Source organism: Festucalex cinctus, chromosome 11 (genome assembly GCF_051991245.1).
Source record: "Festucalex cinctus isolate MCC-2025b chromosome 11, RoL_Fcin_1.0, whole genome shotgun sequence".
Lineage (NCBI taxonomy): Eukaryota > Metazoa > Chordata > Actinopteri > Syngnathiformes > Syngnathidae > Festucalex > Festucalex cinctus.
In genome coordinates, this window is record NC_135421.1 from 15,702,244 (window position 1) to 15,722,769 (window position 20,526).

At 38.0% G+C, this 20,526-nt stretch overlaps 2 protein-coding genes across 2 annotated transcripts in view; both read left to right on the plus strand.

Moving 5' to 3' along the window:
* The first annotated feature begins 349 nt into the window (after positions 1-349).
* esyt3 (extended synaptotagmin-like protein 3) lies at positions 350-14,169 on the plus strand. The gene is made up of 23 exons (XM_077535916.1): positions 350-852; positions 2,176-2,217; positions 3,019-3,153; positions 4,664-4,740; positions 4,822-4,891; positions 5,110-5,199; positions 6,459-6,514; positions 6,591-6,711; positions 6,793-6,969; positions 7,902-7,984; positions 8,613-8,661; positions 8,743-8,832; positions 9,169-9,231; positions 9,325-9,381; positions 11,063-11,134; positions 11,316-11,402; positions 11,479-11,628; positions 11,766-12,049; positions 12,754-12,852; positions 12,939-13,070; positions 13,172-13,277; positions 13,524-13,573; positions 13,877-14,169. The coding sequence occupies exons 1-23, from the start codon at positions 421-423 to the stop codon at positions 13,908-13,910; spliced, it is 2,556 nt and encodes an 851-aa protein (XP_077392042.1). The 5' UTR covers positions 350-420; the 3' UTR covers positions 13,911-14,169.
* Positions 14,170-15,234: 1,065 nt separating this feature from the next.
* The window catches only part of tns1b (tensin 1b), a 130,664-nt gene continuing 125,372 nt past the window's right edge, over positions 15,235-20,526 (plus strand). Inside the window, exons 1-3 of the mRNA XM_077535907.1 lie at positions 15,235-15,255; positions 15,618-15,659; positions 16,136-16,295. Of these exons, the coding sequence (XP_077392033.1) occupies positions 16,158-16,295 (138 nt within the window). The 5' untranslated portion in view covers positions 15,235-15,255; positions 15,618-15,659; positions 16,136-16,157. The remainder of the gene's footprint in view (positions 15,256-15,617; positions 15,660-16,135; positions 16,296-20,526) is intronic.

The window sequence follows — 20,526 nt, forward strand, 5'->3', positions numbered from 1 at the left end:
GTTGAGAGAACTTCAAGTTTTAACATGGCAGTGAGCGCAAAAGGATTCATGAATGGCAAGAACTTAGCGTCCGCTAGCACAGCAGACTGTTTTAGAATCTACACTGTTACCGTAGTATACACAATTTTGCTATAACAACAAAATCACATGAACAGAACTCGGTCGTAATTAGACGTTTCCGAATGGCAACGTTGGACGTCCATCTTTCCCATAACACAGGTAGGCAGGGTCATATAGAAACAACATGGCGTCCTTTAACCACGTGACGTGGATTTAACCAATGTGAAGCAAGTGCGGCGACTTCAAACCGCGCCCACACTTCACGGCCCCACCCAGACGGGGCTCAGGTGTATTGTCTCCGCCCACCTCTTGCGGCTCCCCAATGCGGAAGCGTCTCGGTCCATTCCCCCCGCTGCGGCAATGGCGTCTACTTCGGTTCTGACGCCCGACGGCGGAGCTTTGACGCCCCCCAGAACCTCCTCGGATCCCGGCGGCGGGCTTTTGGACCACCATCCGATGGTCGCCCCCGGCGTCTCCCCCGCTCCACTGGAGGAACTCGAACTCGGCGGCGGCGGTAGTCCGGAGAACGTCAGCCCGTCCACCGTCAACCGAGTGGTGACCGAATTCTTCATGTACTTCCTCCGCGCCATCATGCTCTTCTATCCGGTCTACCTGACGGGCTACCTGGGCCTGAGCGTCAGCTGGCTGTTGCTGTGCATGCTGATGGTGACTTGGTGGAAGAAGAACCGCCAGTGGAAGGACTCCCGAATCGGAACCGCAATCGACTTTGTGGACAACGAGACGCAAGTGGTGAATACGGAGCTGAAGAACTCCTTGCAGATGGCGTCGTGGGTACGTCAAAGCTGGACAAAAAATATAATAATAATAATAATAATAATAATAATAAGTGGATTCCACCCTCCCTTTCAAAATAAAAGCAGTTAAGTAAGTAAGTAAGTATGCAGTGGTTTGCGTGACATACCTGACTTGGGTTGATCCTCATAACAAGTGTGGCACTTGCACTACCACACCCGCTTACCAGTAGAAAGTGCCTGAATATGCATATTATTATTAATATCGTCTGTTTGAAGCTGACTAAAGATGTTTTGTGAGTGGACTGTAAGTGGACAGTATGTTAGCGGTCACTGCTTTGGTACTGATCAAATAAATCGACAAAGGTTTTGATAATCAATTCATTGTTTTGAGGCCTTGTTAACTTAAAATTCGTTAGATTTTCAGACTATCACCAGTAAATATTCTTCAATTACTTTTGCTCTCTAAAAAAGCAGAAGGATTATCTATTTACAAACATCTGTGAAAAACAATGACCTGTGAAATTTTTTTGGGACCTAAATCTTTTATGCTCCTTTGTTTATTTATTTATTTATTCTTCTTCTTTTTATTTTGACATCTTTGGGGGAAAAAAAAAGTGAAATAATTGTTTGGGGACCTAGAATAAGATTTTTTTATTTTTTTTTTATTTTTTTATATTTTTGTAGAATCCAAATATTGCACGCGTTTTTCTCTGTATGCTCCTTTTTTTTTTTTTATTATTGTTTTTTTTATTATTGTTATTATTATTATTATTTTTTTGACATTTTTTTTAAAAGCCCAAAAACATTTTGCTACCTAAATCAGGTTTTAGTACAGTTGTAAGGCACATTAAAGCAGTGTAGGAGTAGAAGTGTACTTGTATTTACTTGGCATACAATCATGTTGATAGCAAATCACTTTATTACTTACTTTATTGCTACTTTATTGCTTTACAGGTCAATTACAAAATAGGCTCGACTATCTAGTAGCCTTCCAAAAAAATAAAAAAATAAATAAAAAAAAATAAATAAATAAATATATATATATATATATATATATATATATATATATATATATATATTTAAAAAAAAATAAAATGGCGCTTACGGTGCCAAAAACGGATCTAGAAATTTTTGATGATTGATTATTGATTATTTTTTTTATGCAGAGCAGTCTAATCTTTTCATGCATTTTCTGCACTGTCAATTTTAAATACCGGTAATGTCTTTTTTTTTTTTTTTTTTTTTTTAATAAAGAGATGGAAAGGGTTGGAATTTGATACTGTATGATTCATTAAATAATCAAATTAATTAATCAAGTTTCAATCAACTTAACTTTTTTTTTTTCTCCCTCCTTCCAAAGGTCCAATTCACCGACGTGGAGAAAGTGGAGTGGGTCAACAAGGTATGTCGTCGAAATCTTTTTTGGCCTGACTTCAGAAGCAGCGTTGGTCGCACGCAAATGCACACACGCAAACGCACACACGCAAACGCACGCACACACAAAAAAAAAAAAAAAAAAAAAAGAGCAATGATGATAAGACGTTGAATCGGTAAGACTACCGAATGAACAATTCTGAGCTCTTTATAAAAAAAAAAAAAAAAAAAAAAAAAGAAGCAGCGTTGGCGACTGTCAAATTTCGTTGTGGGAATGCTGAAGCACATATGTTATTCTGATTTTTTTTATTCTCCACACTTTTTTGCTGCACAAAGAACTCCCACATGATACTTCCAATTTACATTGTTCAAATTTCTACTAGTTTCAAAGATTCACATCTCCTGGGGTATTTATCATCTGATTCCACATTACTTACAATATTTGCACCATTTAACATTTAATATAAACTTTTTTTTTTCCCCATTTATTTTCAATGGGACAGACGAAGTCTTTCTAAGTATCACTTTCCACACCCATACATATAACTTACCGTCATTACCAGGTGTCTGATACTGCTCGGTGACGCAGTTGATAATCGCATTGTCCAGTAAACAAGAGGTTACAATTTCATAATTTATCTCTCAATTTACTTCATAAGCATTCCACATTCAGCTATTAGCATTCAGCTTTCAACATTCCCACGCAATTTCTCCAGAAATTACACTCAGTCTATGGCGCTAAGTTTTGTAAGCTGTTGCTACTGTCGTTTTTTTTTTTTTTTTTTTTTTTTTTTTTTTTTTTTTCATCTGTGTTTCCCATCCATGGAAGGTGTTGGAGCAGGCGTGGCCTTTCTTTGGGATGTTCATGGAGAAGCTCCTGCGGGAAAACATTCAGACGGCCGTCAGGCAGTCCAGCTCCGAGCTCAAGACCTTCACCTTTACCAAGATCCACTTTGGACACATTGTGAGTTCTTCAATTAATCATTTTGTTCATAATATATGGGGGGAAAAAAACAACCACCATAAAATTAAAATTCAAAAAACAATTTTGTTCAGGAAATAAAATAAAAATGAAAATACATTTAAAAAAACGAAAACGAACTCAAACTACACTTTATACTATAATTACAGCAAAAATGTCCTTTGTTTTAGTCTTTGGAAATTAATTTAATGCAAGAGCCTTTAGGGATGATTTTATATGTGATTTTTAAAGTGTATTTATTTTGATATGAACCGGAAAAAGGACGTTTGAAAGTGTGTCAGACATAAGTGATGTCATCTCGCAGCAGCCAATAGAAAAGCACCTTCACATGACGTCGCTCCCATGCTGTTTTTTAAATATTGTGCACAAGTAATACACTTAAAAAAGAAAAAACTTAACAAACACACTTAAACTAAAACCAATAGTGAAACTAACTAAAACTAAACAAAAACTCACTAAAAATGAAAAATTCCCAAAGTATAATAACCCTGATCAGAACTCAAGAAACGCTGCTTTGTTGACAAATATCCACACCCTAAGGGGATAAACGGAGGAATGTCGCCACCTAGTGTTGGAAGCAAGGTTATTGTAGTTCAGGAAAACTAACAAATTGACTCAAATTGGAATACAATTTTTGTTAACAAAATAAAATAAAAATGACAATGCTTTAAACCCCCCCCCCCCCCCCCCCCACCACATTTAATGTTTATGAAATTGACTATTATTAATCATGAAAATGTTTTGTTTTAGTCTCTGTCAAATATTTCCATTCATAAAGCTTTTAAGGTAAATATTTAGCAATTGTGGGAATGCACATTTTATTCTCCTCACTTTTTTTGCCGTCAAACAACTCCCACATAATCCGATTTACACCGTTCAAATTTCAACTTGCTGAAAAAATTCACGCCTTCTTGGGAACATATCGTCTGATTCCACATTACTTACAGTACTTGCATAATTTAACGTTAAAAATCAACTTTTCCTCATTCATTTTCTATGGGACTGACTTTGAAATTTTTCCAAGTATCTCTTTCCACGCCCACTTCCATACAATCAACTGATCACCACCAGATGCTCAGTAGCTCACTTGGTATAGTGCATTGTTCAGGTTCAAATCCCACCTCCGACTGTACATTGCAAATATATCCAGGGCCATTATGCTAAGGCAGGGGTAGTGAACCCTGGTCCTCGAGAGCCGCTGTCCTGCATATTTGCAGCATTTAGCTTTCAACATTCCCATGCAATTTCTAAGAAATTTCACTTAGTCTAGTTTACTTTATGACACAATGACTTTTTTTTTTCATCTTGCACTTGACAAATATGTCTTAAATATACAGTATAATAAACTAAAGTTAATAAAAATAAAACTGAATTTTGGAGCAAATAAAAGCAAACAAATCCACTCTAAACACTAATTAAACTGAGCTAAACAAACAAAAACAAAAGTCAAAAGGGAATAAAACGAATGTGAACATGTTTTTCTGACTTGCAGCCACTACGGATCGTGGGCATCCAAGCGTACACGCACGAGGTGGACCACAGGGAGGTGGTCCTGGACATGACCATCAAGTCGGTGCGCTCACATATCGTACCATTGGCGCTCCACCATCTTTCTCACCACTTTTTTTTTTTTTTTGTTTTGTTCCGCAGTTACGAAGGCGACGTGGACATCGACGCCGAGCTCAAGTCGGCCATCACAGCCGGCGTCAAAGGACTCAAAGTGAGTCAATGTCATGACCGCCATTTTCTTTTTTTCACGCTTTGGTGCCCAAAGTGGAGTCCTCGTAACTGGAGGAGCCACAATCAATTGTGTGACCTCCTTGTGGGGACTTTGCAACTTTTTTTTTTTGTCTCAACATCATTTTCATTTGTAGAGCTTTTAGATGTGCACATTGTATGCCTGCAATAATAAAGTGAGCCTGTCTTTGAATCCTTCAGCTGCGGGGGATGATCAGGGTGATTCTGGAGCCTCTCATTGGACAAGCGCCACTGGTGGGAGGAGTCACCTTCTTTTTCATCCGCCGCCCGGTGAGTTCTGCTCATCTTTCAATCAAGTGCCTTTGGACATTGTTGTCACCATTTACCTTGGGGAAAAAAAGGAACTTTGGTACGTTTAATGCTTGCTTGACATTAACAGTAACAGCACTTAACATAAACATTTTTATTTTTAAGGCATTCTGGTTTGGCCTGACAAACTGTTAATATTGCCATGGCAAACTTAATATTTATAATAAAATATACACATAAATAAATCATAAACATATTTATAATTTTTAAGATTGAATGTGCTGCAATCCATATTTTATTTTTATTTATTTATTTTTTTTATTTTTTATTTTTTTTCAATTTTTAATTTGATGTATTACGGGTCGGGTTTTTGAAGCTAGATAACACAACATTAACGTAAGTATTTTTATTTTTAAGGCATTCTGGTTTGGCCTGACATAACTGTTAAAATTGACATGGCAAAATTAATATTTATAATAAAATGATACATGTAAATAAATAAATGAATACATTAATAAATAAATAATAAACATATTTATAATTTAAAATTGAATGTGCTGCAATACATATTTTACTTTTATTTATTTTATTTGTATTTTTTAATTTTGATCTACTACTGGTTGGGTTTTTGAAGCTAGATAACACTTTGTCAACAGCACAAAAATTTGAGAGCATTCCTTCATATTTTCTTTCGCTGACAAAAACCCAAAACAGTTAATTAAATATAAAAACAAAGTAAAAGTCTTTGCATACAGCACTTAACATAAATATTTTTTATTTTTATGGCATTCTGGTTTGGCCTGACATTAAACTGTTAATATCGTCATGGCAAACCTAATATTTATAATAAAATAAATAATACATATGAATAAATAAATAAACATATTTATAATTTAAGGATGAATATTCTGCAATCTATATTTTATTATTTTTTTATTTTAGCATGGCTTTTAAACATCGAAGGGCCAAAAACAGGCCTTATAACAATTAAACCACAAAAAAAAAAAAACTAGCCACCAGAGGGTGCTAGAACTGCACAAATAGAAATCAACCCGACTTTTTTTTTTCTTTCTTTTTTTAAACATATGTACTGCTTTTTAATATCGTGACATGACCAGGACGATATATTGTGGCAGTTTTAATATCGCAATATCACCGTTATCGATACATCCCTAATGTACGTACGGCGTCCCTGTTTACTTTGTCAAGACGTTTTATGCCGTTGCTATTTAAAAAATGTGAGATGTTAATTTGACGTGCCAATCGTTTCATCGTTTCAGACACTTGAAATCAACTGGACCGGCATGACCAACATTTTGGACAGCCCCGCCTTCAGGTGCCGTCTCATATCCGACTCCTCCCCTAATCGGCGACCGGGTCTGACCGTTTTTTTTTTTTTTTTTTTTTTTTAGCTCCTTATCCGAGGGGACCATCATGGACATCATTGCCTCCCTGATGGTCTTGCCCAACCGCATGTGCTTCCCGCTCATCGACCAGGTCAAAGTGGACCAGATGCGCTTCCCGCTGCCTCGCGTACGTCCAACCGATTGCTCCCATGCGATGCGATCGGGGCTGATTATGACCCGCCGCCGTTTTTTTTTTTTTGCTCTCCAGGGAGTGGTGCGAGTCCACCTGGTGGAGGCCAGGGACCTGGTGGCCAAGGACACGTACATGCTGGGCATGGTGAAGGGCAAGTCGGACCCGTACGCCAAACTCCGCGTGGGCGATCGGAAAGTCAAGAGCAAGACCATCAAAGAGAATCTGCACCCCAGATGGGGCGAGACCTACGAGGTACTGGATTACAATATCGTTTTTGCAATTTTTCTATTTGACTTTGTTTTGAATTTTAGATTAGATTTTTATTTTTTTTTAAATTGAGTTTGTTTTAATGAGTTTTCAGGCTGGTTCTGTTAGTTTTTATTAGTTTTACTTATTGAATAAATGCTTAGTTTTTGTTTAGTTTTAATATTAGATTTAGGTTTTAACAAATGTGTATAACCTGCGCGCAATATTAAAAAACAAAAAAAACAAGAGTTCCATTTATTCCGTGGCCACGCTTTACAACACTTTTGTCACCTTGACAAGAAATATTAATTTAGTTTTGGTTCTAGGTCTTTTGACTAAAATTAATTCAGGTTTTAGTCATAATTTAGTCATCTGGTTGTATTTTAGTTTTAATCCAATTTTAGTCGACGAAAATAAAGATCAATTTTAGTCGATTAAATTGACAGTTTAGTCGATAATTTCTGTCATCATACATTTCAATGTTTTATACAGAAAATGATAACACACCTGTTTGTAACTGTAGTGTAATGCGCAAGACACATTTTAATTTTTTTGTGTTAATTATAGTCTTTTGACTAAAATTAGTTTTAAGTCATAATTTAGTCATCTGGTTGTATTTGTTTTAATCCAGTTTTAGTCGATGATTATAAAGATCAATTTTAGTCGACAAAAATGAAGAGCAATTTTAGTCGACTAAATTGACAGTTTAGTCTATTTTCCTTCACCATACATTTCACCTTTTATACAGAAAAATGAACACACCTATTTGTTACTGCAGTTTAACACGCAAGACACATTTAATACAACGGTGTCTTTTACTGTTTCAATGAAACATGTTGAACTGACAATAATATAACTTAGTTGTCAAAAAAAAAAACTGTGACAAATTTTTCGGCGACGGAATTACCACTGATGGACATGGATGTGCACGTGCGCAGTTTGTCGTCCACGAGGCGCCGGGTCAAGAGCTGGAGGTGGAGCTTTTCGACGAGGACGCCGACAAAGATGATTTCATCGGACGGTACGGACTAAGACAGGCATCGACTGATATTAAAAAAGATTTTGCTGCTCCCTCCCACTGCTCGCTGAATCAGTCGGATCGCTGGCTCTGCTTCATCTATCCTTCCTGCCTTTAGTCTTTCCTCTTGTCTCTTGAGATCTCCCTAATCTGTTGGAATTTAGAGGTTTCCAAGGTTGGTGAAAGATTCAGGTTTTGTAGCCATGTGGGTGGCAGGTGGCGTCTGTAGATCTCACTCTGCTTCATCTCTCCCTCCTCTCGTTTAGTCTTTCCTCTGGTCTCTTGAGATCTCCCTAATCTGTTGGGATTTGGAGATTTCTGGGGCTGGTGGAAGATTCTGGGTTTGTAGCCATGTGGGTGGCAGGCGGTGGCATCTGGTTGGTGCTGGATTTAACTTGGCTTCATCTTTCTTTCCTTTGATCTTTCCTCTGGCCTCGGGACTTTCTGAACTTCACGACTCTGGCGAGACTCTGAAGTATCCGGTTAAGGTGAAGGGTCATGGGATTTTCTATTAGGTTTCAGGTGAATTCAGCACAAATTCACATGCACATATGCACACAAATGCGCACATAAGACAAATGTTTCTGTGACTGCAAGCTTTCGTCATTGTGACGTTTGCGTTGTCTTTCAGGTATCACCTGGATCTGGGAGAAGTGAAGAAGGAGAAAGAAATGGATCAGGTGAGGCCGCACTCGCGTCGTCATTTGGATGCGGTCCAACGGTCTTGTTCCAACGTTTGTGATGGTCTGTGTGCGCGCCAGTGGTTTCCTCTGGATGGGGTCCAGAGTGGAGAAGTTCATCTCAAGCTTCATTGGCTTTCGCTCCAAAGTGACCCCACTCTGCTCAAGCAGGTATGAAACTGATATCTTCTTGATTATGATCAGCTCCAATGGGTGAAAACCCCCCCCAAAAAAACGAGCATGCTGGACATTTTAAAGCCATGTATTCAATGCAATTTTAAAAAAAAGAAGAAAAAAGTTCATTTTAGGTGAAATGCCCCATTGACATGAGAGCATTTTTGCGCAGTTTCTTGAAAATGGCGAACCTTCACCCAGTTTAGCTATCAAGTCACGACTGTGGAAACTTGTTCCGATGATTTAAATGAGACAAATTGTGATGTGATGATTAGTATTCATATTCCGTCGTGTTCAATGGGATGAACTCGCGGATCCATTTTCCTCTTGCAGTCGAACAAAGGCTACGCTTGCGCCATGCTGGCGGTGTATCTGGACAACGCCTCCAACCTTCCGGTCAGTCATCTTGAGTGTGACGTTTACTCGAACCGTGCTTGCCAACCTCAACGTCATTGACGGCTTTATTATTATTTTTCTTTTGGTCTGCAGAAAGACTTGAGTGAGATCGAGCATCACCAGAAAAAGAAGCACGGGAGAGAAGGTCGGGTAAGTGTTGGAGTGTCCCGTCGTCGTCGTCGCTTCTGTTTCGGTAGCAGTAGCCGGTATTTCCTGTCTTTCAACTGCATGTAGATCATGTTTACGGTCGCTTTCACTTCCTCCTCACTCGTTGGCAGTTTTGCTTTGCATAGCAACAAAAATGTGTTGATATTCAACTGGTGCGCTTGTTTGCTGCTTTTAGGGGTTCGGTTTTTCTTTATAAGCCAACCAAGCAAGCAGTAGGTTTGGCATATTGTCATTAACCTCAAAGCTGGTGGATGTCAGCTTTGTTACCACAGCTGCCACCTGCTGGTCATTCACTGAAAGTACAGTTAGAAGCACATTGATGGAAATGAATGGTAAGCAAGACTCCTGCGCTCCGACTGACGGTTGCAAACCTGACTAAAGCCTGGTACACATGTAAAGATTTTTCAAATCTTAAAAGGCTTTTTATCTTTGTCAGACGCCACACATAAAGATAAAAAAAAATCGGGCATTTAAAAGCTTTGGTTGTATTGTGTGTAAGGTGCGCAGATAATCTCATCACAGCTCAACACTGGTTAAGATTCCAGCCCTCCATGAGAGACCTCTCGCGTGATTGTACGTGATCTAATCAAAACTGGAAGGGGAAAAAACAAACAAACAACTGAAACAACTTGGAAACGATGAGACACACCATAGAAGACAACAAACGCGACGAACTGGAAGTAATGATGGTGGTTTGCGGACTACTTCTCCCACGAGCTGGTCCTCCATGGTAGAGGGCCACCGTCTTTTTCAATTAGGGAGCCTCTTGATTGGCTACATTCCGTTTGACGTCGCAGTTGGTGGAGCAGGCCCACCTCAGCGTCCCCGCCGACTTTAAGATTTTTGTCATAAATATTAAACATGTTCATAATTTAAGATTGTCGGCCCCAACTGGTTTTGGACCCAATTATCGGGACAAATCCACTCTTAACACATCTCACGTATAAAGGTCATCTTATAAGATAATAGTATAAGACAAAAGTTTGTCGGGCGTTTGACATCCTTGGTCGGGAAGGGGCAATATCGGGACAAAAACAGCCCGATTCTCTTTATGTGTGAACCAGGCTGTGATCCAAATTATTGTGAATGGAAGGAGGGTATTGAATAGTCAACGAAATTTGCAGTTCATTTAAAATTTTTTTTTTAATTATTTTAGCTTCAATAATAAAGGGGATTGTAATGTTTTTTTGTTTTTTTTAAATTATTATTTTTAAATAAAACTATTTTTATATAGAGCATATTATTTATTTTATTTACATATGTTGTGAATATGTATATAATAATAATAATAATAATGATAATAAGAATAAAATAATAATATTTATTTCTGTATTTATTTATTTACTCAAAATAAAATTTTCCCAATTAATATGCACAGTCATTTGAGTGACAAATTTATTTTTATATAGAGTATATTTATTTTATTTATATGTTGTGAATGTGTAATGTGTATATTACTATTATTAATAATAATTATTATAATAATAGTGATACATTTGGTTGTATACATCTTTCAAATAAAACAATTAATTTTTATGTACAGTATATTATTTATTTTTTATACATATATGTTGTGAATGTGCATATTACTATTAATAATAATAATAATAATAATAATAATAATAACAATATTATTATTTAATTAATTTATTTTAATTTTCAGCTGACAAGGAAGTCTGCAGGTCCGAGCTCGTTTGTGGAAATGTCCATTAACGACGACGTTCAGAAAAGCAAGGTACGGCTTATCATATGGCTTATCATATTTTCGTTTCTTTCCATATCTCACAAATAATCACGAAATAGTTTGAATAAGCTACTATTGCTAACTGCTAATTTTGCTAACTTGACTTCAAACGTGAGCACGCGTATTGATGATCCGAGTCGCTTTTTCTCCTCTTTCCAAAATGTGTCGTCAGGTCGTGTTTTCCACGAAAGACCCGGTATGGGAGGAGGGCTTCACCTTCTTTGTGCATGACGTCAAAACGCAGCAGCTCATCGTTCAGGTTGGACACGAAAGCGTCTCTCTCGACCCCCGAGCCGATGATGAGGCGTCAGCTTGTCGTTTTTGTTTGTTGGCAGGTGAAACAACACGAGAAGAAGACACAACTTGGCATTCTGCGCTTGCCCCTGAGCCGCTTCGTCAACGTCTCCAACATGGCGCTGGACCAGCGCTTCCAGCTGGAGCAGTCGGGAGCCAACAGCCAGATCAAACTCAAGGCTACGCTCAGGGTGGGTACATTTACCACGTCGTGGCACACAAACTAGCAAACAGCGGGTCACGTTGACCCATGAACATTTCCAGAGAGAGTACACCCCAAAACAAAAATGGCTGTTAATCTCGAAAAGTCATGTATTGACGTCAACAGACTCTTACTGTGGAGCAGCCAGCGCCCAAACCCGTCACGGTGAACCAACAAAACACCAGCGCGTCCTCCTTGTCGGCGCTTTCCTCCAACGTGAATCTGGCCTCGTCCGCGGCCAGGCCGGAGGACTACTCCACCCACCGGCGCAGTTCTTATCTGGCTTCGGAGGCCCTGCATCCGTCCCCGGCTACCATGAGCATGCGGCGCTACGACTCGCACAGCCTCCTGTCCGAGAACGCGCTGGCGTCGTCGCGCTTCGATCTGGCGGATGGCGCCTCCTATCCGGAGTGAGTTTTTGCAGCCTGGATTGGCAGCCGAGAAACAAACCTAACTAACAGTGGGTCAAATTGACCCGTACCAAAAAAATAACTAATTATGACACACCATAAACAAAACGGACTCAAAGCGGGTCACACTTACCTATGAACATACTAAAGAAACTAACAGCGGGTCATATTGACCCGTACCAAAAAACAACAAAAAATTAATTGTGACACATAATAATAAAAACAGACTCAAAGCGGGTCACATTGACTTATGAACATATTCAAGAAACAAATACTGGGTCTAATTGACCCATCTAAAAAAAAAAAAAATACATGATCAACAAAACAGACTAAAAGCGGATCACATTGACTTATGAATTTACTCGAGAAACAAATAGCGGGTCAAATTGACCCATACCAAAAATAAATATAAAATAAAAACAACAGTGGACCACACAATCAACAAAACAGACTCAAATCTTACTAAAGAAACAAACAGTGGGTCAAATTGACCCATACAAAAAAAAAAAAAAAAAAAAACTAAACAAAAAAATAATTGTGACTTATAATAAACAAAACAGACTAAAAGCGGGTCACATTGACTTATTGTTATTATTTTGCATTGTACATTTCCAACAAAAAAATTCCCAAACTAATAGGCACATTTACTGTATGTCCACAACATTCCCGGCTCCAGCCTTTGACCGTTTTGTAATGTTCCGTAGGATGCTCCGTAAACATCGAGGCTCCTTGGGGGAGATCAACCTGACGGTGCGCTACGCCACCTTGAGGAACAAACTGGTCATTATGGTCAACCATTGCAGGTTAGTAGTGCATCACAACCCCCCCAATTGAGGGAGGGAGGGATGGTCACGCCCTCTCACGTCCCGAAACTTTTGCTCCTCCGCAGGGACATCTTCACCTGCAGTGAAAACGGAACCGACTCTTACGTGCGGCTCTATTTGCTCCCGGACCAGACGTGGAGACATCGCAAGCGAACCCACGTCAAGAAGAGGACCGTCAATCCCATCTTTGAGGAGAAGTACGTGCTTGCGCTTTGCTGCGCTTTCTCCATTTGGGCTCTCATTTTTTAAATTTTTTTTTAAAAATTTTTTTATGCACAAACGTCCCGTGCTATGTCAGGTTTGAGTTTGACGTGTCCCTGGAGGAGGCCCTAACGCGCACGCTGGACGTGGCGGTGAAAAATAACAAGATGTTCCACATGCGCGAAAGGAAGGACATTGGAATGGTAGGCACATTTGTTTTAATGCTCCTGTCACATTGCGGGTCAAAATGACCCACAATCATTTTGTGTGTTGTGAAACTTGGTAACAACGGAGAGTAACAAATGGTTCAATTCAACGTAACGAATGGGGAAGAAAATCCAATAATTTTCATGAGTAAAGGCGCTACTTCATACACCTCAATTACAGATCTGGGCCAGGAAAGGTGCAAAAAAAGGAAGCGTTTCAATTTACACGTTTTCTGTCCACAGGTGCTGATCAGTCTTGCCCAGCTGGATCTTGTCAAAGGTGTCAAAGACTGGTATGGGACGCTTTCATCAATCTTGTTGTCAATTCTGTCACTTTTCGTAGAGACTGTCCTCACTTTTTTTGACGGCGCACAATTCCTGAAAACTCATTTTGCCCCCCTGGAACTTGCAGGAGTAGACCCTAAAAATGTATCTCTCAATTTGCTTCATAAGCATTTCACATGCATTCAGCTATTAGCATTCAGCTTTCAGCATTCCCATGCAATTTATCCACAAATTGCACTTAGTCTAGTTCCTAAAGTAGTCTTTTGTTGTTGTTGTAGTAAATGTTGTCTTTGTTGTTTTTTTCTCACAAGGTACAAGCTGTCGTTACAAGGTCCGAAGAGTTAAAGCAAGGGCGAACAAAACCCGACAATTGCTGCTTCCAGATCACCTTCATTTGCTAAACCATCAAGCTGTTACTGTTGTTGTTCTTACAAATATGAGGAATATATTTTTTTGCTTTATTTTTTTTTTATTTTTTTTTTTAAACAAGGTTTGGTTTACAGGCGGTTGCTTTGCATTGTGATGTAAATATAATTTTAGTGAGAGGTTTGTCTATTATGTGGTCAGGGGAGATAAAAAAATAAAATAAAATTAAAAGTTTAAATTGGTAGTGTCACATTAGTACATAGTTACACAAAAACAAGCCTCAAGGAGCTTAAATGTCGTTTGGGAATCTGCTACACGTGTGTCGTGAAAGATAGGATCAACTTTTTGACACTGGAATTGATGGTGAAATGTGGACATTTTGGGGGACATGAAAAATTAACGGCAGAATAACTACATTTTTGACGTTGAAAAATGTTGAATGTTGCCTGGACACAGTTTCACAGATTGAAATCAAATTAGGTGGATGTGTCCATCTTAATGGGTATATTTTTTTTTAATATATTTATATTTTTTTATTTATTTTTGCTTTATATAGTTTATTATTGTTATTAATTAATTAATTTTTTTATACAATGCTGGCCTGTGATAAGAGCTAAATTTGTTGCGTAACCATGCTGTCAGGACACTGAAATATAAATATGCTCACGGAAATGAATGAATGGAAATGCAATTAATCTAAGACACAATTTTCTGTTTGTGTTTTTAACTCAACTCAACTCACGTTTATTTATATCGTGCTTTCAAACAAAGATATAAATGGAACTGAATAATATTTTGCTTTATGAAAAGCATAGGGTAATAAATTTGAATATAGACAAGTTTGTGCGGTTGCAATGTTGCTGTGCCCACCTTGGCCACCTGGAGGCAGTACAGAATAATACGGTCCATGTGGAAACAAACGAAGAACAATTTTTTTTTTTTAAATCCTTTTATTAATTCCAAAATCAACAAACATCCAAGTCAAACTGAGCACACAGAACAGAACCGTGCTTTGAACAAGACAATAACAAAAAAGAAAGAGGAAAAAAAAACTCAAAAAAGTCTAATCACACAATTTCTTGCTTCGTCTTAACCCTTATTAATGTCCTTGCAAACCCTTCAATTTTCTTATAAAAATTGTACTATGTCATTCTGTACTGTACACTTGAAGTTAAATGAATAAAGGAAAAAATAGGGTAGGTCGCGTAGATGCTGCTGTCAAGAGTGAAGACACGCCCATACCTGGCAAACGACAACCGGAAACAGCGCAGGTATGTGACACCCAGAAGTCGGAAGTCACCTCATCCGTGGCATGTACCACATTGTACTGTATTAGTCTTTTTTTTTTTTTTCTTTTTTTGTAGAAGACAAAGACATTTGTCTTGTTGCATGAAATATGCAACTGTTTTCCTCAAGTGTGTCTAAATAAGATTCAGTTGCTTAAATGTTTATACTATCGATGCTAACTGCTAGCGTATAAATTACGTTTCCCACGTATGTTAGCCCTAAGCTAAGCCGACATTTGTGAGACAGAGCTAACAAAACGTTTAACTATGTTGGTTTGACAGTTAAACTTCAACTGCGTGTGGCGTTTACAGCTTGAAGACTCTCTCTTTGTTTGTTTATTTGAATTGTTTGCTATTTGCCAAAATGCTGCTTGTGAAATGTTGATTTCTCTGCCACCAGGTGGCGTTTCTCTCAAGTTTGACCCCGCACGTCAAAATAAAGGTCGGGCATCTCATTTGACCACTGTCCATCCATCCATTTTCTTGACCGCTTATTCCTCATAAGGGTCGCGGGGGGTGCTGGCGCCTATCTCAGCTGGCTCTGGGCAGTAGGCAGGGGGACACCCTGGACCGGTTGCCAGCCGATCGCAGCAATTGACCACTATTTAAAAAAAAACAAAAAAAAACACAACACTCCACTTTTTAATACCTGTGTAGTTTCTACTTAATTGGCATGAGGATCGTGAGAGGCCGGGGTACTTGTAAATCTTTCTGCCCAGACTCCAAAGTTGTACGCGCACCCAACATGAGCTGTAAAATACACCAGCAGAGGGCAGCAACAACTCAGAGAGAGAGAGAGAGAGAGAGAGAAAGAGAGAGACACACACACACACACACACACACACACACACAACCTGCAGGCATGCAAAACTTTCCCTTCTTCGACAAGTGTTGCATTCTCCAAATTGTGTTCTGCAGCCATGCGGGCGCTTGCAGATGAATGCTGAGAGTCCGTCAATGGGACCGTTCTGCTCGGATGGGATGCACGGTGAGCTTCCTGTGCTGTGAAGAAGACTTCCGACCCATGCCAGTTGAGCAGCATGACGAAGAGGAGGAGGACAAGAAGAAGAGAAAAGAGGTGAGTCATTCGCAACCTTCAGCTGCTCATCTGATAACGCTCCGGCGATGTTGCAGTGTTGAAAAATGTCGCCATCATAAAATGTAGTAAATATTTGCGGGGAATGTTTATGCGAACATTGGGGGTGGAAATCACATGATTTCTTAAAGATGGAAGGCAAGGGCAGCAAATTGATTGAAAACAGCAGAAGCCCCACAATTGAACCTTGTGGAACACCATACAATAGTGAGGCAAAGCGGGGAATGTCTATGGAGGTAACTATTAGGGCTGGGAATCTTTGTCTCACGATTCGTTTCGATTCAGAATCGATTTTCAATTCTCAATTCAAACGATTTTCGATTCAAAATTATTTGATTGACAAATGATTTCTGCTTCAATTTACAGATATGCACAACATTGTCATGATCTATTTCAGTCTGCTTTGCAAGACAAAATGACAAATAAAGACATTAAAGTGTCTTTTTTTTTGTTTTTTTGTTTTGTTTAAACATTTATTAATTTTGTATTTTAAGTGCCTTTTTCCACGAAAACAGCGTGTGGGATACAACTGCCTTTCCCTTTCTTCTTCATTTCTAATTTAAATTAAATCGATTTTTGGATATTAATATCGATTCGATTGGATTAATAAATGAGAATCTCGATTCTTTTATGAATCGATTTTTTGGCACACCCGAGTAAATATGGTGCAAAAGTAACTTGTAAAAAAAAAAAAAACCTGTAGAAAAAAGTATAAATGTGTATATGTAAAAGTCGTGATTTGTACCTTTAAAATAATAATAATAAAAAAATATACCTGTAAAAAATGTACCTAGAAAAAAAATTTAACCTGTAAAGAGAAATTGTACCTGTAGAAAAAAGTATAAATTTGTATCTGTAAAAGTCGTGATTTGTATCTGTAAAAAAAATAAATAAATAAAAAATTGTACCTGTAAAAAAAAAAAAAAGTTTGTAAAAAAAATTATACCTGTAAAAAATAAATAAATAAATAAATTAATAAATAAAAATTGTACGAAAAAAATTGAACCTGTAAAATCTAAATTTTACCTGTAGAAAAAAAAGTATACATTTGTATCTGTAAATGTTGTGATTTGTACCTGTAAAAAAATAAATAAATAATAAAAAAATTGTACCTCTTAAAAAAAATATACCTGTAGAAAAAAGTATAAATCTGTATCTGTAAAAGTCATGATTTGTACCTGTAATGCATGCAAAAAAAAGCATGTAAAAAAATTTGTACATTAAAAAAAAAAATGTATGTAAAAAACTTTTTACCTGTAAAAAAATAAATACCTGTAAAAAAATGTACCTGTAAAATTTTTTTAACCCCTACAAAAATAAAATAAAATTTAATCCCCCCCCCCAAAAAAAAAAATTGTATCTGTAGAAAAAAAAAATTGTACCTGTAGAAAAAATGGTAAATCTGTATCCGTCAAAGTCCTGATTTGTTCCTGCAGAAATGACAACTTCAGTCAAATAAGTCTAACACTAGGAGTCACAACAAGTGTTTTTTCTGCTGCTGTCCAGTCACGTGACTTTTGCACCAAATTTCTTGCTACAGATGGTGCTGATTCGTACTTGTAGAGCTCCGTGATTTGTACTCGTAGAGAAGGGGGCGGGCTCTGAAGGATTTGCTCAACCTCATTGGTTCAGCAAACGACAGTGGGTTGAGCTCAAATGACGTCACGTTTTATGCACAAACTGCTTCATTCTTTGCATTCTATTAAGTGATGAAAGTTCTATTTCGCTTTTTGAAAAACAGTTTTAAAAAATAAGTGATGAAAGGCATTGTGGGAATCCCCCCCACCACCCCCACGATGAAAGGTATGTGTTGAAATGCGAGTTTCGCGCGGCATTCCAGTGGCCGCTTTGGGCCAAACAGTGCCTCCTCTGTGCCCGAGCGTGCATTTGACTCCTACCTGGGTCCACCTTCTTTGCAACAAGAGCCTCTCTGTGTGTTGGCCAGCGTGCTCCCGACCCGGGAGAGGCGCGAGATGCTCGAGCAAACGCGACCTCTGCCTTTTTTTCCACCCTGCTTTTGAAACCTTGAAAATTGACATTTTAGTTCATGAACAAAAACGAGACGAAAATTGTACGATTTTTGTCAAATCTTGTCTGTGCTAATCTGTCACCGTGACACTGTCATGTGACACACAGTTGACACGCTCCCTTTTAAATCTGCAGCTAGTGAGTGCTAGCTAATTACGAGCTTGTAGCATGGAGCCATAGTAGCCACTTGTTGATATACTGTAATTGTGAGTCAAGTTGTTTTTCATCAAATGTTGAGAGAAAATTTGATGTGAAATACTTTTAGATACAAAACGTTCAACATAATCTGCTGACAAAAAATAAAAAATACAGGGGTTAAATGATTGCCTTGACTAAAACTAGACTTAAAACGTTGCCAGTTGTGGTTGACTAAAACTAGACGAATAAAATGACATTTTCTTGGGCTAAAGTAAAGACTAAAATGCTCGATTTGTAGTCGACTAAAAATAGACAAAATAAAAAGGGGATGAGGTTGACTAAATATGATATGAACAAACAAGCGTGATTGAAACTGGACTAAAACTGAGACTAAATTTCTAAATGGCGGATAAAATGAACACTAATCTGATCCTACTTTGACATGACGGCAAGATGTTGTTGTTTTTTTTTTTTTAAATATTTTTTAAAATTCTTTTGTCGATTGGGATTGGTTGAGTGTGACTAAATGTGGTCACGTTCGGCCGAGCTAGCCAGATCGCCCGATCATGTTTTCATGGCGGGCGGAATGTATTCCTTGTGGCTCGTAGTAAATGCCCCCTTTCACACACATGCCACTTTTGCTCTCAATGTACACAGGAAGAAAGACACCAGATTTTTTTCTTTACCCCCCACCAAACCTCCACCCCCCGACATTCCCCTCCTTGTTTTGCACCAGTGCTGGTGACAAGCTGAGGCACATCGCTGCCAGTTCGCGCGGATGTTTTTTTTTTTTTTTTTTTTTTTTTTTTTTTTTTTAAAGTATACTTCAGTACGTATTCCCACTGGAATGTGCTTTCCCATCGGACTCTACAAAAAAAAAAAAAAAAAAAAATCATCAGAATAAAGGCAGAAAAAAAAGTTTTTGAGATTCAATTTGTACTCTTACAAATGTGAATATTATTCAGATTTAAGTAATGTTGCGAGTGAAACTAATTTTGAGCTCAAAGTTGTAATGTTGTGAAATTCATAATTCATAAAAACATATGACTTTTGATTTGTTTCATATTTGATACATGCGGTCACAATGCTTTAAATTTGTACATTTATAACTGTCAAAAATATAATAATAAACGGACATAGCAAACATATTAGTATTTCAGAAAAACAGAACATTTCCCACTATGAATAAGCGTGTCGCTCCTTTCGCCGTTGTTCTCTGGAGATCTTACTGTGTTGTTATTATTAGCTAGTAGAACAAGAGTAGAAATAAAAAAATAAAAAAAGTGTGCACATGCTCCGCGTTCCTGTCCTGATGGTGGCCGGCTGCTTGTGCGTGCAGACGTGTTGCGACCTCTGAACTCCACGCCGAGGAATGTTTCATGAAATCACACTTGCACGTCTTGATGGTCGACATTTGTTGCATGCGCCTCAAAGTATTCCGCTATATATAGTAGTGCTATTTTGCAGATTTTTTTTTTTTTAGTGCAGTTTCTAACTTGTATTTGTCTTTATTTTGGGTGTGACGCCACTGTTTGCAACTAGATGGCAGCACACTATCATGTAAAAATGAAAACAGAAAGTTTTTGAAGCTCATTTGCAGAAGATCCTTTTCAATCCTGCTTTTTACGCCTACATCAGGTGACGGCTGTCGCTTCAAGACGTTGCTTGTAAAATGTTTGCGATGTCATGCATGCTCCGGAGTTTTTTTTGCAGCGTCAACATAATACGCTAATCGGCTATTGTTGTTTTATTAAATGTTAGCCACGTGAAGTGGGTCAACACGTTATTGTCTGTATACCAACGATGTTCAACTTTTACGCCATGGAGGATTATTCAACACAATTTTATTTATGTAACAAAGTACTGTGCGTACAAAAAAATTGAACAGACAACAAAAGACAACTGAGCATAACATACTTTTTTTTTTTTAAACAGCAGAACAATGAGAAAGTTAAGACCAATAAAAAGAAAACAAAAAAGAAAGACATTAAAACAGGAGCACAGTCTCATGAAATCATCAAATAAAAATCACATTAAAAATTAATAA